Source organism: Lipophrys pholis (assembly GCF_963383615.2).
Source record: "Lipophrys pholis genome assembly, chromosome: 10".
NCBI classification, from domain to species: domain Eukaryota; kingdom Metazoa; phylum Chordata; class Actinopteri; order Blenniiformes; family Blenniidae; genus Lipophrys; species Lipophrys pholis.
Window position 1 is genome coordinate 10,879,528 of NC_137640.1, and position 25,243 is coordinate 10,904,770.

General features: G+C 39.7%; 1 protein-coding gene across 1 annotated transcript in view; it reads left to right on the top strand.

Moving 5' to 3' along the window:
• fgf22 (fibroblast growth factor 22) overlaps window positions 1–23,378 on the top strand; it is a gene marked incomplete at both ends in the record, with an annotated part of 25,378 nt that extends 2,000 nt beyond the window's left edge. The window contains 2 exons of the mRNA XM_080474228.1: window positions 21,722–21,825; window positions 23,184–23,378. Coding sequence (XP_080330354.1) covers window positions 21,722–21,825; window positions 23,184–23,378 — 299 coding nt within the window. The remainder of the gene's footprint in view (window positions 1–21,721; window positions 21,826–23,183) is intronic.
• Window positions 23,379–25,243: the final 1,865 nt, after the last annotated feature.

Sequence of the window (25,243 nt, forward strand, 5' to 3'; positions counted from 1 at the left end):
GTATGTTCTGTTTCCGTGAGAGACTATCAATTCATCGGAAGGCTCTTAATCGGCCTCAGACTTGGGAGACGTTGGCTATGTTATAGATTGAGGGGCAGAACAAATAGGCAGTTGTACATATTTAATGACAAAAGCAGTGACATAAATGCTAGATCGCAACATCAGCACAAAGCCTTTCACAGGCAGAAGGACAAATTTGTTTTCACTCTGTCTTAGTTTCAGAGAATATTGTTGCATATCATTTTAAAAGCTTGAGTGGCCTGTGCACAAAATGACATACATTGCCACAGGGGAAACAGCACTGCAAGTGCATGTAATATCTTGCTTATGTCTTTCCCAGGACTGTCCATAGCCTGCCCGGGCAGCCTGTCCCCTGTATTGCCCTTACACTCTTCTGACACAGGTATATTGCCCCGACAGCTCAGCCTGCTACACCCAGACTAGGGCCCTCACCTCCACTACACTCAGTTTTTCCAGTCTCAACTCCTGACTCCCTCTCAGGTGAAAAAACAGATGGAATTAGTCAACAGACTCGCTGCTAATTGAGGTTGGAAAATATTGTATCAATCCCAGTGGAGCAGAGGCATGGAACAGCTGAGAGAAGAGGTGAGAGGGAGAGGGATGGATGGTTTAAAGGATTAGAGAGCTTTCAAGGAGATTGAGGGAAAAAGGCACCACACATATGGCAAATGAGAGATTTTCTAATTTGTTGCATCTTGCTTTCAGTTCATGTGGTTTCAAACACAACATCGTAAAAATACTGCACAAACGTTGATTTAAAGAAACGGATAAGAGGTTAAACTCTTTTTTTTTTTTTTTCCGAGCAATGAACCTCAAAACTGTCAGTGGCCACAGAGTGAAAAGGCTGAGTGTGTATCAGTTACATCTTGTAAGCGCTCCAAGAAAAATGTCCGTTCTTGTGCTCGCCAAGCAGAACATTGCACACACAAACACACATGCAAACACAAACACTCAGGCTTCAGGTGTGCATTCCTCAATTTTGTTACCAAAATCAAGCAAGTTGTAAGCTCAAGCATTTAGTGTAAATGGCCGGTAAGTATTTCTTAATCTGAGTACAAATCACGATAAACAATCTTAGTGTGGTCTGCGTAGCTACTTGATCTAAATATAGTTTCACCAATAATTACAAACCACTTGATAACAGTAGTTACTAAAAATAACCTGCTGAAATAGCCATACAAAGGGGCAAAGTACAGTACACCACACCAAGGCACTGCAACGACAGGCTTCAGCATGTTTTTCTTTTGACCTATGCCAAAGCACGAAAATGATCGAGGGGAAAAACACACCCAAGTGTTTACAAAAGCTCCAGAGGCAGGTACGCATCATATCCTGTCCTGGGTCATCGGTCATAGCCCGTTAATTAGACAGTGTTACAGCACAACAGCTGTGTAGGCACGCCCAGCAACCAGTACGTGATCAATTCCAACAGGGAAAGTGGAGTGCAATGCTCCATGTACGGTCAATAAGGTCAAAATAAAATAATAAATAACAGTCGCTTGTTATTTTATTCTTCACAAACCCGTTTTTGTTTATTCCTCATTCATGTTACGCAGGTTGCTTTGGCCTGCCACACTACACTAACACATCTTGAGAATTGTTTATTTTTGCTGATTCTTCACACAACAGAAAATAGTTTGCAGCGCCCCCTGTAGGACCAATGGTGCTCATCAAAAAACCCATGGGTCTTTGGTCAAGTGGTTTGTTTTTTTGGTCTGCGTCCGCATGGAGAAATAGTTTCTGTCTCCAGAATAGGACAACATGGAACATAGAAGCATGGGTGCACAAAATATTCCAAATGCAATGCAAACATTGAATCGACTATGCAGCAGTAAACAAATCAACCTTGTTGTGTTCATGTAAGTTTTCTGAATATGACAGAAGCTACAGCTAAATACACTACAACAAAAACACCTTTCAGTAATCATATACTACACTATTATGTCTGGTTAAGTTATGTGTCTTTTCAGAATAACCATTGATGGTGTAAAAGCAGTCACACAAAAATGTCCGTTTTCAAAGAATGCACTGCCCTCGCCTCAAAAAAGGCGGATAGTAATATTGTCTGAATACGATGGTAATGATAATAATAAATATTTTTTAGTTATGTTTAGACACCAAAATGACTTATTGAGTTGGAATAAACATATTCACACATACTTATGAATCTGAAGATACATTTACTTTTCTTTTACGAGTCATAGAAAGAACTTATCTTAGAGTTTGACCCATCCAGCCACCCTGTTCTTCCCCCATTAACGGTCTGTCGCTCTTTGGTATTTACACAAACATTCACATCACTTCAGGAGTCACCTATTTTACATCTTATAACCGTGTAATCATTTTGTGGTGCATTCAAAGTGCACTACATATATTTAGTTCCATGTAAAAGTTTTTTTTTTTTGTTTTTTTTTCATCCCATCTTAAAGGATGGTCCATTACCTTTGGGTGTTTGTGACTCACGGCATAACACATTTGTCCAGCTTCCAGGTAGTGCCAGCTGCTTCACCCTTTTAGAAAACAAGGTCAGCCTTCGACATTGGCATGATCGCAGGAATCACTGCAACTAGCCTAACTTCACTTTGCCTCTTCAGTCGCACCACACTCTCAGCCAGGGTGTGTTGCATTTACCAAATTTCCTTTGGTGTACAACATGTTGCTGTTTGATGGGAGAGTTTTCCAGGTTTGTGAGTGTATTTGGCTTGGAAAGGAACCATGGGAAGAAAACCTTCCACCCCACTGAAATATGTTGTGGAAATTATGCAAACTTGTTGTCGACAGGGAAAACTGTCACTCAGAATGGAGAGACTGAAAATCATAAATGACAGGACAGGTGTTACTGACGGATGACTTTATCCGTCTAAAGGTTTGGCTGAGGCAGTGATGCAAATAAAGAAGACAATAAAGGGCAATGGGGACACCTGTGAATATAATTATTGCTGCCATAGAAAATTGGATTTGGAGTAACTGTGGCTGTACATAAATGATTGTTCAGATCTTATATTTTTGGGAACAAAACATTTTGAGAATGAATTAAATTGGTTATTATTAAAAAAACAAACAAAGAACTATTCTATGTGAATACAAATAATGCAGTATTAAGAGGAAAACTTTCCTCACAGACAATTTTCCAAGTATGCACACTATACCAGATCCCTTAGAATACCACCGGTCATCATCTGTTCATCATATGCTCATGGGTTTTCCACGCTGAACTCTTGGGACAGTGGCACTCACATATCAAAGCAACAGACATTACAACATGTCTGTTGTGCAGTGTCTGCATTTTATAAGGTGTGATGTGATTTATTCTGAACTACCCTTCCATCAATCTCATCATGACTCACCAATAATTCTGTTGGAGTCCACATGGCACTTGTGGCTGTAGGGGCAAAAGAGGGAAGCACCTGGCTGAAGGAAGTGCTTTGGTGTTTGAATTGGGAGAATACACATGTTAATGAGGCTCGGAGCAGGACTGGGGCGTGCTCTGCTCAGTATTGAGGTGGAAATTAAAGGCTAGAAGAGTGTTGGAGCGTGTCCCATTGCTCGTTAGGCATTAGGGTTTGGGTTGTCTCAACTGAGAGGGGATTCGTGGACAATCTGGATGTGCCAGCAAGAGGGTAATTTAGAAACCCCCCCCAACCAATCCTCTGTCCTATACCATAAAGATGTGTGTAAGTTCATAGCCAAAGCACGTAAGAGAAGAGATGAAATTCCAGATTTTTTCAGCTCTTCTGGCTATTGAAAAGCTTACTAAAACAGCCCAATGTGTTGAGCATGCAGGTTAGATCATTCTGACAAATGCTCACAGTGTCACTGTCCTGGGAACACTGCGGGACAAGAGTGTCAGTGTCACTCTAATTAGCGAGCATCCCTGGTTTCTGCCACCAAGGTTCGATATCTTGAAAGGACTCAAGAAATGTAGCAATTAGTAGCTAACAACGTTTACCAGTCTGGCTCTGGCTCCTCTGTGGGATTTACAGAGTTCATCAGCAGGTTTATAGAGTCTGACTTTGCTCTGGCAGCCAATTCTTTTATAACATCACACAGCTCTGGACATCCTGTGTGGGAAGGGAGCACAAAAGAGAAAACTTCACAGTGCCAGTAATCAGCTCCCTGGATCTTAAAGTCATTGATAGAAGATGGTTGCTTTGATATTCTGAATGTTGGTAAAAACAAAAAAAAAAAACAGAGAAAGACTTTAATTGCAATGTTTGAATAAATCAATATCTGAGAAAGTATTGTAGAAGTAGCACAATAGGAATAGTGCGTCCCCAAGCAGGACTTAAGTCTCAGTTTTCTTATGTTGATTTGCCTCACCCAAAAGGAAAGGATATAATTCTATTAATTTTCTTATTTCTCATAATTTCTTTAATTGTTATTGTTTTCTTAAAGTGAGTGTAAAGGGGCTGGCTTCATCTTCAATAAGAGCACACTAATGTGTTTATTACTAAACATGCTTTTCAGTGAAAAGTGTCAAATAAGTATTAATTAGATCAGCTGGGAACAGCGAGCCAATACTCCTGCAGCAACACATGCTGGAAATCTTTTCACCTGAGGAAATACTCAGAGTGGACCAGCTGCCACTCACATCTAGAACCGTAAACATGCACACATGTGTACAGACATAATCAGCTCAGTTCCTGAACATTCGATAGGCCAAGACAGATTAATGGGTTTTCTTTGACCGTTTCAATAAACCCTCTCACCTCCGTTCTTAAGCTGAGCCAGACATCATGTCTTGGAAGATGTCGCGCCATTTGCCCAAAAATAATGTTTGAAAGAGAGCCCTTGCTGCAGATGGGAGTAAAAGAAAACATTTTTGCATCCTTAATTGCAGCTATGTTTGACTGCCTTCAACTGCAAGAGTTGGAAATGTATCCAGTTCAAGTTGCAGTGAAACTGGGTGTAGGAATACAGTGTACCTGATCAAATTAAAATAGATGCCTCTAACCTCATAAAGGTGAGAGTCAGTAAAATATTTCTTACAGGGAGTAATCACTTAAAACCTGAGATCCCCACCCTTTTATCCATGATGCAATAAGCAACAAGGGCACATGGAGGTTTTGTGAACTTTCTTTAGACTTTAAACTCAGAAAAAAACAAGCAGATCAACCACAGCCTGACAGTAAATCTGTGCAGCTAAATATTGACCTGCTGTTAGGCAATAAAGTCATAATGTGTGTGACTTCTCACACCCCAGGTTTACTGTGGGACTACCTGGCTGTACTGGTATGTGCTGTGAGTGAGACAGATGGAAATACACTCGATCCATGTTTTTTTGGGTTGTTTTTTTTCCCATTCAGGTAGATGTTGTACTTTAAATGTCAGTTATGGTATTCCGCTTAAAAAACACAACTTTGAAGAAAACCAGGCAGACTGGAGTTTTTCTTTTTTCTTAAATTATTATTTTCAAATCAAATAGACATTCATGGCATCACTAAAGTGAACAAACCAAAAGGCACGGTAATACATCCCACAGATGTCGAGACATTTCACGCTAAAAGGAAAATGTCAACCTGATGGTAGAAAAGAGGGAAAGTCAGGAATCCACCATAATCATTGAGACACATCTCAGTGATTGTCTGGCTCTTCCAAATCTGCGCCAGTCCTTTGGTCACGCTGTAATGTTGATCCAATTTGCATGGCAATCGCTGCTGTTGTTGTTGAGAAACTGGAAAGCATAAATGTTTATTAAAATGCTTTTCACAATCCACTCACGTTTACATATAATGTTTTTAGCCAAAGTGTCATACAAGCGGATTTACAACATTGCCCAACTTATAGTCAAAGTGGGGTTGATTTTGTTCCTTTTATTTCCTTCTATTTCTTTTAATTTATGAGACGATAACTTCGTTGAAACTATTAAACCAATTGGACAATTAAGGTGAACATAATTCAGAAGTACAGAATGTTATTTATAGCTCACTATGAGAACCAAACCTGAATATGCACAGAGATTTTTTTTTCTTTTTTTTTTCTTTAAGCTTTCATTAGCTATTGAGTGTCTCTTTTTGTAGTTGTAATTTATCAATAGTATTTGTAGATGCAGAGGTATTTGTAAGGATGACATTTAACGTAGAAAAAAAAAATCATGTTGAGGCAAAGTTTGGTTCACGTGTTTAAAGGACTGAGGCAAAAAGTCTCTTTCTGGACTGAATAACTGGTGTTTCAAAGTTGTTTCCTGAAAGTAGACATAGAATACTTGATGCAAATAAGATAAAAACAGCAACTGCAGGTCCATGCAGACCAACAGGTTGAGACCATACAGAGTCCTCTGTACCTGCACCCGTACCTGCTTTCGGTCTCCGAGGCCATTCCACTAAACGAACATGAGCAGGATGTGAGTATCATGTCAGAGTGCTTTAACTGTGCGTGTGCATCGAGAATGCATGTGCCAGTGTTTATACTTGTGCCATTGTGGGAGCATGAAGTGAACCCTAAACTGAAAAAGATGTGAGTTTCCGTTCCCTAATGGCTAATATGAACCAGACCTGGTCTTACACTCGGTTAAAGCACGTCCACGTTTGTGTATTTGCGTGCATGTAGGCATGTGCAAGCCTGTGTGCACGCTGGTGTTTTTCTCATCTGTAAGGCCATGCTCCTCATTAGAACACAGAGGGTGGCATAAGGCTGTGGTATGGCCTGAGCTGAGGCAGTGCAGTCCACAACGATCAGAGCAGTCCTGTATGCGTGCTGTGAGCTTCTTCTTGTTTTCATAATCTCTGGCAACATGTTTACTCTCAATTATTTTTGTTGTATTGCACTTTGATGAGTCAAGGTGAAAAGCTTATGGCTAACAGATCATAGTTTTTGTGCTATTCTAGGAGAACAAGTACATTTTCATATGCATTTGAAACATCTGGATTTCTCTGCCTCTTTGTATGGATTAAAGGTGCTTCATTGTGAAGTGGTTCCTATTCGTTCTAACTTTTCATAGTATAAGAAATATTCTACTATCTTCACCTTGTGTCTTTCTTTGTGCGTGTCTACCCCTTCCTACCTATCACCGTCTCTGTCCGGCTGGTCTCCATTTCCCCCTCTCCTCCCCCGCAGTGGATAGGATTGAGGTCAGGGCCCTTTGGCCATTGGAGCAAGTGACAGCTTTGACAGGGCCCTGATTTTACCCTTGTGCCTTCTGTCACCTCCTTTATGCCCATCTCATTTTAATAATGTAAATATGGGGCATGCTGAGGCCACAGAGAATATTCTGTGTCCTGGTGCTCAGTCACTGGAACCTCACTGCACACCTGAGCCACGCAGGCACACACTTTAAGTTGTCAGTTGCTTCCTTCCAAACTGAATTAGACTTGGTTTGTTGCTTTGAAACCAGGATTTATTAAAGTCTGCTGTAAAGTTTTTGAGAACAATTAAAAATGATATATTTATTGTGCACAGATATACAAGCAGATGGGAAAAAACTTAATCCATGTCAAATGTATTTTAGACTGAATCAGAATCAGAGCCCTGTCACTGATTGTTGTTTCTTACTATCCATATATTGCCTGTTTTACAATTCACCACAAGTATTTTGTCAGGTTAATTGACTTTGGAGGTATATTCTATACAAAAGGAATAATCACCAGGTGAACGGGAAGTGAATATAAATAAAAAGGACTATAATTATTATTATTATTTTGTTATTTTTTATTATTATTATTATTCCTAATTCATCTATTCATTGTTATAATTGAAACCCCAGCCAAATGTATTACCAAATAATCATATCCAGCATCATTTTTTAAACCGACTTGTCAAATGTTGAACGCTAGAGCTCTGAAACATTTGATTAATCAAATAGACCTTGTAGTTGCAGAGTAACAGGCTTATTCATTTCAGGTTTACAATTTTAGAGTGGAAGCCCAGAAAACATGCTTAGTTTCAAAAGGTAAAAAACTAAAAAAATTGCCGCGGACATGTCCTGGAAAGGTTTGATGAGTCGACAGATGTAAAAAAAAAAGGCAGATTAATATTCAACTAAAAGTTAACCAGACAAAAATATTTATTGGATTAAACTGTGTGTAATCCTGGTGTAACTAAAATATTGGACAGCTATGCCCGTGGTGGCACAAGGATTTGAGTCTTGGCTTTGCGAATGAGAGATATAGATAGTAATGCCGGGAAAAAGAAACTAATCAAGTCTACAGTGCAAGTTGCTATGACTTGCTGTGATGACAGCTGTTATAGAGATATGCAAAAAGACTATTTTGTATGTAGTTTCCCACATCTGTGGATTGTTTGTTGCTTATGTGTTGTTGTTTTTTTATGCAATACATTGAAGTGTAAAGCTACCCTTCGACATGCAACTTTAGCATTAGGCATATGTAAAGAGTCTTTGAGTGTCCTGAAAAGCGCTATATAAAACCAATGCATTATTATTATTATTATTATTATTATTATTATTATTATTATTATTATTATTATTATTATTATTATTATTATTATTATTGTTATTATTATTATTGTTATTATTATTATTATTATTATTATTATTATTATTATTATTATTATTATTATTATTTTGGTTCAGATACACAACTCTTAAAGGTTTGTATAAAGTTCTAGTTCTAGTATGGAATTGTAAACAATTCCATACTATCACCCGCTTGTAATGTTTTAGTGGCACCGGGGATGAGCACGGTTTAATGTGGATTCTTCCACCTCTGTTGCTTCTCGGGGTGTACCATAGAGCTGGAACATGCAGAAGCCGTGAGTCACAAAGCTTTTGGTGGGCTGACGTGGTCACAACTACCTGTGAAGACCTTGTTAGCTTGTCGTACGCTTGTTACGGATGTGATGCATGATTTGAAGGCAGTTTGCCCTCCCTGTTCTCCCTCCTTGATTAGAGAGGACACAATTTGGTTGGTAATATTGTGGCCCCTCAGTACCACACAGGCACAGACAAGCCGGCAGGTTGTACACTGTGGGCTTCATTAACCTTTTTCACCTTTGCTATCCCCCAGCCTTATTAGAAGCAAGTCTCTACCCCAGGAACTCCCCAGCTCCCTCAAGTTGTCCTCTAGTGTTACTTTTTCTGGCTACCCTGCCCCCGCTGTCCTTGTAAATTTGGGGTATGATCAGAGGAGGGCCTGATTCAGCATCCTGGAGGTCCCTAATGAACTGACTGATGTTTCATTACGCACAATCACAACTCAGCATGGTCAAGGAAGTTTGTGTTCAGTGGAGTAATGACTGTAGGGTGCTTGCTGACAGGACATGGAGGTGCACTTATCACTGGAGTCTGTGTGTGGTAGGAAGAGATTTCCATGCAGCTACAACTTTTCACTTTTCAAACTGAGATTAAAATATACTTTTGTGCCAATTTGGTATTGCTGTTGCTGCTGAGACAATATGTTCTGTGTTCATGAGCAGTGAATCTGTTCTGACATACATAAAAACTACTTCCACACTTTCATGCATACACACATCCAGATGTGGATGATGACTCTAGAGTATTGGGTCAGTCTGTCTGGGGATAAATCAGACAGACTAATCTGTCCTGCAAGGGGATGGAGGGTAATTGGTCACATTTGACCCCCTGGCCTTGTGGACTGTGGGAACGCGGGTTTTATCTACCAGCAGTAATTGTCTAATGAAATACTTCCGCAGCTCCTCCATCAGATTGCCATCCACCAGTTGGGATAGGGTGAGGCATGTGTGGGTTTGTGTGTGTGTGTGTGCGTGTGTGTGTGTGTGTGTGTGTGTGCGTGCGTGCGTGCGTGCGTGTGTGCGTGCGTGTATTCCTGAGTGTGGCCCATACAAGTGGCCAAGAGGCATCTGTGTGTGGGTGAGAGAGTGTGTGTGTCGGGTCTGGAGAAAATGGCAGGATGCGGAACTCCCTGTGGCCATCCCCATGACTTTATCAGTCGCATCAGTCTCATGATGCCTGCAACACAGTGATATATTGACAGACCACACATTATCTGTTGTGTGTTTGCCATTATAAGTTATACCTCGGTTGAAGTGGAAATAAATAATGTAATTTGAAGTTAGTTTTAACCCTGAGCAGGACTTTATGTGGAAGCATGGTCTGTAGTCGCAAAAGCATAGTTGAGGTGAGCATCCTGTGAGGCGTTATGGTATATCCTCATTCTTGACTTAATTGACTTTCCTCATGTTTTATAGTGGTTTTGTGTGATCACCTATCAGATTGAAGACATGCCCACATTAACTGAAAAACAAGAAAATCGGCAATGGGGGGAAGGGAGAAGTGTAGGGGTGGGGGGTGGGGGGATGAAGAAAAAAGGCTAAAGTTACGTTAGTGAGACAATGTCTCTGAGGTCCCATCAAGTGAGCCATTCATTGATGCAGGTCTACCAGTTTGTGAAGCCAGGGAGACACTCTGCTAGAGTGGGGCCCAGGGTGGCCCTGTCTTTTTGTCCCAAGCTGACCCCTGCTCTCCTGCCTGGCCTCTGCGCCCCTCACCTGGCCTGTCCCAGCGAACTGGTAACAGGATACCTGTAATTTGCTCTAATGGCCTTTGAAAGACCTGGCTGGGCTAATCCCTGGAGTACTTCTCCCAGCAGCACCGCATGAAAAGGTGGGGGTAACTGGGCCGAGTGTGAGTCCTGAAAGAGGACCAGCCTCTGGATTGTGTGTGAGAGAATGTCACCCCTTGCGGCCAGGGCTGGGGCCGAGGGAGGGCGAGAGTCAGCTTTCAGCAGGTCACCACCGTGCGGCTTGTTCACAGGCTCAAAAAATAAAACCAGGCCTTGGCTTGTAGAGAAGTACATCGCCGCCACTTTACACCTCCCTCAGTGGCTTAGTCTGGCAGGAAGGATGAATGGCCTGAAAACCTGAGTGCACACAACTTTGAGAGAGTGCCTTCGAACTGCGTGATGATAGTGATAAGTTCTGCAAATGAAATTTATAAATGTGAACTTTTTACTTCTTGATTTCACTCACAATTTACAAGGAAGTCCCACTCATGGGCATTCAGGAAAAACAAATATGGGATTGACATAATGGCGTGGTGAAAATTTTACTGATGTAACTGAATGTTATTCCTATAAATATATCATTGCAAAACCAACCATTTTATTTTGAATGATCCACAAAATGCATTCAGTCACTGTAAAATGTAGTTTTTCTAAAAAAAATTGAAGATTGTTTTCAGAAATTCCCAATATGCCACACAGTGGGCCAGTTTGCTACCGTCTCATGACACCAATGCACAATAGCTTTAAAGTGTACCTTTGTAGAGGTTCACCTCCAACAGAAGAATCTTCATAATTCAACTGTATTTCCACTCAACCACCAGTAAATACAATAGAAAAATAAAAATTGTATGATGTTTTCAGCCCACAAACAATAGAGAAATGTTACTGTTGGATTGAAAATGAGCTCGCCAATCATTTGTGAGAGTTTATTTAAAAACAGAAACACTCACACAAACCCTCTGATGTGTCCTATATTTCCTCAGGTTAGTTATAGGAGCAAGTGTATACAGTCACATTTAAACAACAGCACACACGTACACAATTCGTGCGGCGTGCTTACATCAGTGACAGCAATGTTTGGATCTGTCAGAGTTCAAGTGTGAGCAAAGGTAACCCTATTATAATGCTATACTTTTATTTTGCTTGCTCAAAGCCAACATAAGTCTTTCTGAAGAATTTGTAAACGTGCAGGGATTCTGAGCTAAATTAGGCAAAAGAAACAGTGTTCAGACTCCCAGACAGTCTGGGCTAATTTCATCAGCAGAATCAGATGACAGGGTCAAGTCACTCACCGTGGGTGTGTATGTGAACGTGCTGCTTCGACTAATATGTAGTAGATGATCCTACTGAAGGATGGGCAGTTTATTTACTGTCTGATACTTTTTTTTGTACTCTCCAACTTTGCTTCTTCCAAAAAAACAAAAAGTTGGATACATTCACAGATATTTGCATTGCAGTCTGTGTACACGTTTGTATGTCTCAGACTTTCTTTTTTATATGTGTGCATAAAGTGGTGCTTCACTCTTCCCTTCATTTAAGCAGACAAATCTTATTGCACAGAATAAATCATCTCACTCCCATGAGAGTTTATAGGTATAATGCATGTGTATAGACCACTGCGGAGAGAGGGAGTGCTAATGTTAAGATGGGATGACCAGGCAGAGTGAGACCCAACACGTAAGGCAGACATGACAGTGGAACACAGGATCAAAGATGCGAGACTACAAGAATACAAGACATGAAATATGAGCTGAATATTTGATAGAATTTTAGAAGGTTGCAGGGAACAGAAGCCTATCTCTGCTGAAATTGGACAAAGTGTCATGGTGCAGTCTGGACAACTACCAGTCCATCACAGGACACACACACACGCACATATATCCTTTACTGGAACAGTAATGCAGTCAGACTTCCAGTCACAGCCCCTATTAAAAAGAATAGAAATGTTCTATTGCTGTCCAGAACTGCTTGGTCCGTTGAGTGATTGAGGACATTGCGTCATTTATATTTTGTGCCTGATCACACTTATTCAAACAAAAACAAATGTCATCATTTCGTTGGTGTGAACATGAAACATTGCAGAAAGGCGTTCACACAGGTTTTTTTTTTTGGTTTTTTTAATCCTGAGTAAAGTCTTAATTTTTACCACAATCTGGAAACCTAATCTTTGTGAAAATAAACAACCAATAATGACAGTAAAAACATCTTTAAATAATTTCAGTATGTAAACTCAATTTTTATTTCATAACCAGAACATGGCTTCATTATTCCCCCACAAACATTTTATATCAGATACAGTAATCTAATGGTACAAACTATAGCAGAAGTGTAAACTGAGTGAGCAAGATATGGTATTACTTGAGATATAGAAACATGAATTCATTAACCTATCATTAATGTGAACCTTAAATTATACCTACATAAACATTCTTATCTTGTTTTCAATTTATTTACACATATAGTCACTTTTAAAAGGACTTTTACCCCTTGGCTAAAAAGTGCTTTAATAAAAGGCACAATGGCTAAAATTGGAGAACATAGCGAAAACCACAACATATGGGGAAAACCTCTGCTAAAACAGCTGTAAAAAAAAAAAAAAAAAAAAAACAACAACAAAAATCTTTAACAATGGGGGGAAAAAACACATAAAACTACTTTAAAAAGAAAAAAATGAGTAAAACTGCTGAAAAAGATGGTGGAAACTGGGAGTCTAACGGTACACACAAGCTATGGTTCGGTACACTCCTGGGTGTGGGGGTCATGTTCAGTACAGCTTCAGTACAACAGGAAAAAAAGTAACAAAAGGTCAGACATGTATGAGACAAGCTTTTTTTTTTTTGTTATGTTGAACAGACTGTAAAACTGAATACCATCTCTTGTTATATAAAGTTTACAACAAAAGAATAAAACATAAAACAAATGCATTAGGAGGGTTCTCATATCTTTCATTCATTCTGTTCATATAGAAGAAAAGAAAACACCATTCCTTGCAGAGGATGTGTATGTGCAAATTGCTTCTGTGATGTTTTTGGTCCTGCCTGTGGGCAGCGGGGGATAAGCACAAGTTGTTTTTACCTTGCACCAGTGAGAGACTCATCGAGGTGATGCCATCTTATGTGCGCTAGCATCGCCTGCTGATGGTCTTCTTCTTCCTCTCCTTCTTCTTCTTCTTCTTCTTCTTCTTCTTCTTCTTCTCCTTCGTCTTCTAGATTTTATCCGATATTGTAATTGAAACTTCATACAAGCAATATTAGTTAAACTTTATGTTCATGTATCAAAACTAGATATGAAATTTGAAGCGCTGTGTTAGCCTCACTTTAAAGTTTAAATGTGTTTTGCGGCTAAAATAGATTTGGTGGAAAGTCACAAAAATCTGTATTTTGGTCATAAAGGTTGCATATTTTATTTTATTTTTTCTTGGAGCTATTTTTAATCCTTTTTCTTCCATACAATTTGAGCAAATGACAAATATGTCCATTGTACAAATGTCTGCAGTAGGTCACATTTGCTTATATAGAAAAGAAACAATAGCTTGGATAACAGATATAGACTTTACAACAGGATATATATACTTTCTAATGTCATATCACTGTGCATCTCAGAAGCTGGTTAGTAACTGTTCAGTCTGCTGTTTCTTTATTTCTTTTTAGCTATAAATTGTGGTCACTATGGCCCTCTGAGAGGGAAACCAACACTTTTATTTGTTGTTTGTTTCCGTGATGTTGGTTGGTTGAAGTTTGAATATTATCATCAATATAAAGCCTGTATTTACTTATGATTATAACAGATACCAGTAGATTGAATTCTGACTTGGTTTGTCGTGGATCAGTTAATTTGATCCACCTTTGACATTTTGAGATGTGCGTTAAGAAGCGCACGGGTGACTGTAATTACTTTAGTTTTGCAATGTCTCATCTGCCAGCCATCTTTGCAAAGGTCAGACGAAATAGCTGTGTATGACGGCAGGAGACAGAAACCAGGGTCCGTCCAATCATCATCCACACAGGCGTACAGGGATGACGACGATGATGATGATACCCCTTGTAGATTTAACCCAGACATTAAAGTTGGCCTTATAGATTATAGTCAAACAAGCAAGTTTTCTATATTATCTTCTAATGTCATGGTTTATGTCATGGTTTAAGGACTAGCTGATATTGTCTGTCTGGTCTGTCTTGTGTTCACGCCCAATGTAAGATAGGAAATGAGGTAAAGTAGCCCTACAGTCTGTGGGATCATAAATTTAGAGTTACATCCTGATACAGACATTATGACTCAATTTATATTGTGTGGACTCTCATCAGGATACAAAGAGTAAACATTTGAGCTGCAGGACAAATTGCTTAACAAAGTTTTGCTAACACAGGAAGCTGTCTTAGTTACAGGTTTATGTTGTTGGAGAGGATCGCATTAAGCTGTCACAATGACTTTACAGCATGTTGTAAAGAAACCTTAAAATGATTTCAAATATCATTTTCCAGGAAATTGAATAAACAATTACAGAAAAAGTGCAACCTATATGAGTCACGCATACTTTGTGCACTGCAAAATATATTTTTCCATCTCAGCAGCACTGTCGTAATCCGCAGGTCATACTAAATATCAGTTTTCATTCCAGCCACTCATATTGCAATGAGATCATGACTGCAGCAGAATTATGCACCACACAGTAGCAATATCAGACTCGCTGTATATACGAGCCTCGGGGTGAGGCATTCCTCAATACGTCAGCTACTAATCGATAAGAAGTATTTGGAAAGGGATTGCTTGCTTCCTTGATATTGATTCCACTGAATATGTACAGTAAGACAGGCAAAGGGTTTCAGTGTAACATAATTACGGCGTGCAAAATATTTTGGGCCTTTAGGTTGAACATAAAATCAGCCGCATTTGACAGGAGAATGTTTTGGAACTTCTCTTTCAGGTGAGGTACTGATTATCTTGTGGCCCCAGTCACTTTGTAGATTATTGTGCTGACACAGTTGTTTCAGTGGACTTGATCAGTCAGCACATGCTGGGATTTATATTTCAGAATATTGTCAGGAAATGGACGTTGACCTTTTCTTCAAATTGATCACATGATTATGTTTTATAGTTCAATAAATGACAGTGTGTCATTGTTTGTGTTTCCTAGACTACCTGTACAGATTGCATTTTTTTGAGTAACATTTTAAAAAAAAGGAAGAAGAAAAAAACAACAGAAAGAGTTTTTCATGTATTTAGCTATCAAGAGATAAGAGAAAGCAAAAACCTAAAACCAAAAACAAAAGCCTCCCTAAAGATAATAAAGCAGTTGTTAAGCAACAAAGGCGGCACCTCTTATTTACAACACACCATAAATTCCTAGCTCAAGCTCATATGCGTCAAACTACCATGCAAATGTTTATTTAATAATTCAGTTTCTGTGGCATCTTATCTTAATAAGAGCATGGTATTTAGCTCTAATAGAGATGACTGCATATACTTTTCAACCATCCATTGGCATTTATTGTGTTACGCTCAATAGATCAGTTGAAAAATGATTGAAACTTTTATGTGAGACTGAGCAAGAAGGCCTCGTGAGGGCTGTAGCAGTCCCACCTGCTCTAAGTTACCAAAAACACGCTGATAAATGCTTGTAATACACATAATATTCATCTGCTATATCTCTTCTAAAATGAATCGTGGGTACTGCACAATCAACTAACACTTAATTTATTAATTTGGTTCCGGAAAACTGAAGTGCAGTTCTGGTGTCGTTAGAACACAAATAAAATGTGATCACACCACATAGATACCTCTGCTATAATGATTAGAACTCTGATTTGGTGGCCAAAAGGAATGTGTAGGCGAAATACATTCACCTCTGACACAAAAACTAAAACTAGCCCGATCTTTTGAATCTCCATCACTGCAGTATTTTACTGTACATTCAAGATTTAACATGCATGTTTCCGTATCACAGCACCTGTGAAGGCCTCCACTTGGGAGCCTGTTCTCATGGTAATCTCTCAAGGTGTTTAAAGAAGTAGTGAGTGATGCAGCCTTTGTCTGCGCCGATACACACAGGCGGCTGCTTCACCCAGTACCAGACCCTTCGAGGGGGTCATGGCAGATCAAAGGTGCTGGTCACAGCCATTAGGCCTGGCAGCCCAAACCCGACATGAAAAGCTTGTGTTTTGAAAAGGAGGGCAGAAGGAAAAAAAACAACAGGGCCCTCTTCATTTAAAAAGCAAGCAAACTGTGAAATAATTGAAAAGGTATGTCAATCAAGAGCAGGAGCACAGCGGGAACTCCAAGATTCCCAGGCTCTGCTCTGGTCGAGCACTGAGCCATGGAGGGCTGCTCAAGGGGGCAACCCAAGAAATTAAAGACCTGGGAAAAGGAACAAAAAGAAGACAGGAGGAAAGGAGCAGCAAAGTCTCTTTTTCTCATTCTTATTGCGCCGTCTTTCAACTCCTTTTTTTGCTTGAAATTTGTGATGGAAGGAACTATTTTGCCACAGTTTGCTGCGCCCTATTCAAAACCTTCAGTCATTAATAAGATCTTGTCTAGTTCTTCACCTCTCAGGTGAGTAACAAAGGCTTGTTGGGTGGGGAGGGTGGGTGCTCTCCCACCCCCACCACTGAAGCCACCATCTTATAACCAGCACCTTCCGCCTGTACTCCCTCCCTCCCTTCTTTCTACTCTCCCATACCATGAGTTGGACAAAAGGGAACCCTGTGAGAGTGTCTCTCTCTTTCCTTTCTGTCTTTTTCTTTCCAAGGTCAGAAAAGGCTTGAATGATCTGACGATGGGCTAACGTCCAAAAAATGGGGGACGGGAAGAAAGGAAAGAGTAAAAAAGAGACGGGGTAAAAGACTTTTTCTATGCTTTTAAAAATCCCATAGAGAAGAAATAAATGGCAAGTCCACAGTTGACTAGACATGTATAGTGCAGGATTTGCTTGTAATGGCAGCTTGAGCTTATTGACAGTCCCAGCCAAAACATGTCAAAGGTTAAGAGATCTTGCCAATTGCAAGTGGGAAGCCAAAAGTGCCTTTTTCATGAGCTCAATGGGGCCATCGGTTGATACTTGCTCAGCAGAACGAGGTAAAGAAGTGACCTTCAGTTCCCAGTGCAGCCCAGTAACAAAGAGCTAATTTGTCTTTATTGTTTCCCTGTGTGTCCTCTCTAACTGTGATATTATTCACAACATCTGAAACATTTCTTGAATGAAATTAGGAGAAATTTTGAAGGTATTTTCTTTCTTTCTTGTCTTCTCAAATAATGTGTTCATATTACAATGATTTATTCAGAGAAATCATCTTGGATGTTTGTGCAGACAACGTGGATGTCTTGTACATTGGATGTGTTTTAACATATGGCTCAATAAAGAGAAGAAAAAGTAGCACACACTATGTAAAAGTGGGGTATTTTGATGACCCAAGCCTTTAAGTTGGTTTCTTGATTATCCAGATTTGGATAGTTTCAAATTGTACAAATTCATCAAAGAAATGGCACCGAATTCTCTAAATTAAGTTTAACTATATAATAAGTTCAGCTTTTAAACACATTTGAAGAATAAATAATTGATCAACGCCAGGAGCAAATGTGTGTTGTGCAGGGTTGTGTAAAAGTATATCAGCGTTACAGTCTCTTTCTGTGAATGTTGAGCCCCCCAGTAAAGTGACCTTTGGATTTCAACAGCTAGAAAAACCCTCTAATAGCTTGGAATACCTCACTCTGATTTCTCAGGCTTTGAGCACAATGGAGTGACTTTTCAAAGGGGCGACTGTGAGTTATATGGATCTAACTGGTCTTTATAGATGTGTGGTCAAGCGTCCACAGCCAAAGTGATTCTCTTAGACAATGTGAAATCCCCATTTTCATGTCCTCAGATCTTTTGTGTCTGCTGACTGTGACATCAACAGGTATGAATGAAAGCTTGAGCACGGAAAACCTGCATCTAGATAGGACAGCTTTTACTGTGTGAGAAAAAATAATGCCTTACAAAATGAAAAGTAGAAGCCTGCCGCAACAGTAATGTCAAAGTAATATAAAAATAAATCAGCATTCCTAGTTAAACCACATTACCATACTAAACCTTTTGATCATGTCTATGATAATATGATGATAATATGTTTTTTTGAACCATTGGTGAAGTTCAAATAAAGCAAATGTGACTATTCACACCCAAACATGCTTCCATCACACCTACTGTGCCTGGAACTCAAACCACCAACTAAAGGCAATTACTGCTGGCACCACTTTCAGGCACCAACGGTTTTCATTGGCCTGGACTAATCCCCCATAAACCCTTGCAGTGCCCCAATCACCAGCCGAGCCTCGGCTAATTGCTTATGAGTCCCTTGCACGCTCTAGGTGCCACCATATAGCACACCCGGTGTTTGTAAACACAGCTCATAAAGAGGAGGCTGCCATCAAAGTGTTAATGTTTCCTTGGAGGATCAGAGGCGACACAGGAATGATGAGGGTGCAGCTGGGTTGATACCTGGACAGACCCGACTGAGGAATTCCCTCGGCCCCTGCAGCTGTGTGCGAGCACAGAGAGGGGCTTCATTTACACGTTCCTATCAGAGAAGAAAGACACTCAACAGGAGTTTGTGTTTGTTTACCTTAACCCTTCTTTCCTGTCCTTCTTTCTGCTCTTTGCACTTCTTTATGTCATTGCCTGAAGTAAATGACCTCACTTGGTAAGCACGACTAGTGATGCTCAGGGCTGGAAATAAAAGATTTTGACTTGTGTGCTTAGTGATTGGGGAAGCAGATGTGTATTGGCTTTTCAAGTTTGAAGGGACCATCAGATGTTTTCTTTGAAACATGTACGGGCAGTCTAATATAATTAGCAGGCGTTGTGTGGAGAGAAGCAGCAAAATCTACATGAAATTAGATAGACAGACAGACAGACAGACAGACAGACAGACAGACAGACAGACCGACCGACCGACCGACCGACCGACCGACCGACCGACCGACCGACCGACCGACCGACCGACCGACCGACAGACAGACAGACAGACAGACAGACAGACAGACAGACAGACAGACAGACAGATAGATAGATAGATAGATAGATAGATAGATAGATAGATAGATAGATAGATAGATAGATAGATAGATAGATACAAATGGCTGGTATTGGATACTTAATTAACCCTAAGTAGAATAACTTTTATGCGCATCTTGGCCTTGTCCAGATTTTATTAGTATTATACAAATGTAACACATAAAGAATCAAATACAAAGCTTTTGACATAATGTGAAGTTTAGCCAAAATAAAATGATGTTGATGAATAAAAGAGCAGTAGGTGTTATGCCTATATTTTGTTTTTAGCACTTTGACATTTGCTCATTTAAAGTGCAATACAAATAAATTGCATCATCATCATCATCATCATTATTATTATTATTATTATTATTATTATTATTGTTATTATCATTATTCCTATCAATAAATCAAGTGCCAGCTCCACCTTATTTATTCTTTTTGGTTCTTTGTCTCCTTCTGCAAATCCATTTCCCTAACAAATATTGTCTTAGCACAAAATTTATAACAGACCAAAACTTTTTCAAGACACACATCTAAGTATGAGGAAGGAAAACAATATTAGCGACATTAATTCAAGGTGACACACAACAGTCTGTATTTATTAGCACGTAAGGCGTCTTTACAAAAAGCTGAAAATGGATTGGTCAACAAAACATCTTACAAGAAACATTGGTTTTCCCCACTTTAATTGACAAATTGTGATTGTCTCACAGTTGTTTGCTGTTACAGTTAATGAGGGTTTACCAGATTTCTTTTGCACCGAAGCCCACGCAATTCTTCTCAACAATTCTGAAGTGAACAAAAAAAAATTATAATAAAAAATCTGCTAAATGGGGATCCAGATCTAAAAATGCAAACTTTTTTGAGAATAATTTGGAAGACTTGAAAGTCTCAAGATGCACTTGAATAAATGTGAACCTGTTTAGAAAAGCAGCAATAAAGACTCTATATTAAATCAAAAAACATATTAGGTTTGGCATTTGTACCAAATTCAGCTTTACTGTTCTTTCCAAACATAATCTGGACTTGCACAAATAAACAGGCAATAAAAACATACTCCACTGGAAGAGGGGGAGTAGCACCTGCAAAATCCCTGGCTTGAGTATTTATTTTTCATTGCTGGATGAGTTTAACCTGCCAAATTCTTTAGGAATTCAGTTCAGTCACTGCCCTGTACAAGATTTGTAGCTGTACCAAAGCAGTTGGGGGCTGGTCAGTCAGAAGGCTGATGCCCCACTGCTGCATTTATGACTCCTCATCATCACTCATTTCCTTCCAGCTTTGGGTCAGTCACCTTGTCCTTCACCACCTTGATCTGGTGTTGTGTTTACGGCATGTGTCCAAGGTTATCGGTCCTCCTTTGCAGATATACAGCAGTGGTTAGGCCTTTTAACAAGTGTGTACGTTTTCTCTGCATAGACCTGACGTTGAGGTTATAACTGGTTTTCACGACCTGATCAGATAGGCAGCCACATCAAGGTGCTTTCAAAGGCTTAAGTGGGTAAATCCGGGCACAAAACAAGAAATGGATCCAAAAGAGAGCTTCATCTCCAACAATTAGCTCCTATTCAGGACCCTGTGGTAAACCTTCAGGGCATCTCCAAAACATCCTGCTCTCATAGCTACCAATGTGGATATATGCCTTTATTTTTGTGTGTGGACAAATAACAGGTCAGGACAGAGCCACATGGGACTTGTTTGTAATCAGCGCCCAGAGGAAACAATTATCCCACAAGCTTGCCAGAGTTTTCATGAGGTGAAGTGAGCTGGAGAGGCTGCTTAAGTGGCTCGCAGACAGGTTTTGTGTCGCTCAGTAAACATCACTGTGAGTATCATCAGGATGCAGGGAGGCCGGAGGCTTTTATGGATGCATGTGGCAAGGATTACACTGTAAATGTATGTACTTAAGAGCATGATCTGACACAAGGGGAGAATAGTTTAGTTTTTAATAATGCAAAATGACAAAATAATATTCATTATGCTCATTTTCTTTTTGATCACTTATCTGTTAGAAATACTCAGAGTTGCACTTCTCACAAAGAAAACTCTTTCAGGTCAATTTACATATCCTGTGTCCATTGCATTTCTATCACTTGATTTGAGCTCTCTCTTTTCAGGGCATATGGCTGTCTGGTGCCCTAATTGCTAATGATAAAGTGGCATTTGATGGGAAAACATACAAAGCTGAATGTTTCTAACCCAGACTCTTGTTACCTATTCTGTTTTCCAGGCCTGATGGAAATCCGATCTGTCAGTGTGGGAGTTGTTGCCATCAAATCTGTCAGCACCGGGCTGTACTTAGCTATGTCCAAGAAAGGCACGCTCTTTGGATCAGTGAGTATACAACTTGGCAACATTGTTCCTACAGGTCAAGACCTTGGGAGCTGGAAAGGGGAGGGAAGAGGTTACTGAGGCCTTGGGGAGGTATATAAGTATAGGAGTCCCTTACGAGTGCAAAACCAAACATGTTTGATTTAGTTGGAGTGAACGGAAACCTCTGGAATCTTCTGCTTGAAAGTCCAGAGAGAGGGCAAAGAATTGCTATCAATCATGGTTCTACACCTGGGCCATGGCTGACGATACCTGCAGCCTGAGCTGGCTTGTTCCACTGTCAAAATAGATAACACAGACAAGAAACCCAACCAGCAATGACAAAGAGCCAGCTGTGCTCATTTAAGTCTTTGCGTGCCATCTGCCAATTGTTGTTTCACACAGCAAGCTTTCACATGTAATCACCTCTCTTTGTTAAGACAGACACTCATCAGGCCGGAGGTGTGTAGTGTCTAGCTCGTGTACTAACGTCTCAAACGAAGAGAAGTCAGGGACAAGTAAACATTTAGCAGACACGGATAAGACAAGTGCCTTGGACAACACAGACATTCAGACAAAGAAATACCCAAGTGTCTGCAAAACTCTAAAACTTAGTTTCAAAAGGAGGGCAGGTCAATCACAACAGTTAAACAGTATTCTGATCCTATCACAGTGTTCGTAATAGCACTATGATAACAATCTGTTGAATAAAGCAGTAGAACTTCTTGTCAAGACCAAATCTTTCAGGACTGATATGAAGCAGCATCCAACTGTGGAAAAATGGCATTGTGCTCTGCAAGTCTGTGCTTTATTTTCAAATATTGTTTTATTCTGACGGTTTTGAGAACATTTACGCGCCATTTACCCAAATTAAACAATATCACACACTTTGTAAGTCATCTTTCCCTCGCAAGGTCATCTCTGCCAGCTCTATTAATCAAATAGAAATGTCTTCCACAAGGTCATTATTTCTAAGGATATCCCACAAACCTAGGATAAGTTTAAAAAAGTTTTAAGATAAAAACATGGCTGTCTTATTCATCTCAATTATCTGAAGTTTTTTTGCATGGAACATATAGCAACAGCAATATCATTGCATTTTATAGAGAGAAAAAAAGGTTTTTTGAGAGGGTCAAACTTAAATTAAATCAACCAACTTTTTGAATTGGACTTTCAAAAACCTCAATGGAAAAATGGTGAAAAAAACCCACCTCTGAAATCTTTTACTGCAACACCAGATATACACTTTTGTGCACTAACTGCACAATGACAACAGCAGAGACCGTCTGGTTTAGCACAACAGGAACCACAAGCAGATGTCAGCTACTGACTTCTCTGTTATAACCTTCTTCAAGGTCTTGTCTTCCTTCCTTTGACTGCAGGTGAAGTACAACCCAAGCTGCAAATTTAAAGAGCGCATTGAAGAAAATGGCTACAACACGTACGCATCACTTCGATGGAAACATGGAGGCAGGCAGATGTTTGTTTCGTTGAATGGACGTGGGAAACCACGGCGAGGACACAAGGCTCGACGAAGACACCCATCAACTCATTTCCTGCCCATGCTCCCCTCTTAGCTCCCTGAGCATGAACTCTGCCTGGAAACTAAGACGGCTCTGCTGATTCCTCACAGTAGCATCGGCCCTGCTGTGATGACTATTTCCATGTTTATCATTCCATCCTTCTGTCACATGTACAGTTGCTGAGGCTTGTAACATTTGTAGAATTAGTATACTTATTTTTAAGTTATTTTTTGCAGTTTCTAATGGCATTCAAAGATAGAACTTTACTACAATTTGAAGACACACCTGTGTGTGCGTGTGTGTTCGTGTGCGTGTGTGTGTTTGTGTGTGTGTGTGTGTGTGTGACAACTGCATATGAAGAAGTGTTATTTGGTTGCTGTTCCAAGTAGACAAAGAAAAGAAACAAGCTTGTAAACAACAAGTAGCGCATCGGTTTTGGTAAAATAACATTCCTGGTTGGTATAACTGCTGATCAAAGGCAAAGTGACTGTGGAATAGATTTAGATGTTGTCTTCAGTATTTTTTTGGGCAGATTTTTGAGGGACGTTCACAACCCATGGTTCATGATGAACCTATGGGAAAGATCACACACTGATGCCTGCCTTGTTTTTATACTCAGTGTTGTATATTTAGCCTTACAAATTTGCAGACGTGAATTTATTATAGTATTACAAACATTTCACATTGTCATTGAGGATCTGCCATTCAAAACCAGTTAAGAAGATTATGCTTTGTTTTTTTGGGTGGTACTTGGCAAAGGCAATGTGACAGTTTAATATAATTCCCAAATGAGGTCATTTTTGGACCATCTGTACATTTAATCTCTGAACTTGCTCTTTCCAAATAAGTTTAGGGAATATTATACATGTAAAAGTAATATATGTCATGTACGTTTCAGATTTAAAAAAAAAAATTTTAATTCTTTTTTCTTTTTACTCCACGCGATGGTTTTTCACCAATCTCTCTGGTGTAGGCTCAAAGTGAGCATATTACCAGAATATACATAAGGTTTAAATTTACTCAGGCCCCTACTACACATTTAACCCCACTGTTATTGCTTGGGATAAACTGAGAAAACTGGATAAGAGCTACCGACTCTCTTTTCAACTGTACAGATGAGATAGAAATCTCTATTGACGGGAAGACAATGATTTAAATGTTATGTCTAAATATGGTTCATGGATTTCACTTACGTAGTTCTTTTCCACTGCTTGAGCGATCCCCAAAGCGCTTTACATTGTTAATCACATTCACCAATTCACACACACAAACACACACATCCACACACCAATGGAGTCGGCTGCCACGCCAGGCAGTCAAATCCATCCATTGAGAGCAGTTTGGGGTTCGGTGTGTTGCTCAAGGACACTTAGATATGTGAACAGATAGGAAATCAAACCTGCAACCTTCCAATTTAGAGAGGACCTGCTCTACCAACAAAGCCACAGCCGCCCAACTATATGTCAATATATGACCAGACCCCAAAAGAAACTAGTCAACCAACTGGGAACAGGTGTTTGATTTCCTGATATGAACTGTGTACGTTTGCGTCTGTCCATCTGCTTGTCACATTTAACAGCATAAATACAAAATACGCAATGTGTCTCATCTCATCTCTGATTGTTAGGTTTGAGTTCAGTAAGGAAATAACTGATATCCATCATCTAACACATTGTAGCAGTTGTAGGCGAACCAGATGTCACGTAGCAGCGGCTTCATTATTTTGTACACAGTAGTAGAACGTACTGCTTCTCTGTCAAATCTTGCTAACATTTCCTCAACAGCAAGGCTGTTGCTAATAGAACATTTAATATATTTAAAACATTTTGTACTCTTTAACTGTTTGAAGTTGATGTTTATTGGTGTTGATGACTTTTCTGTTGGATCGTAGTCCTACTGTTAAAAAAGAAGGGAAACAT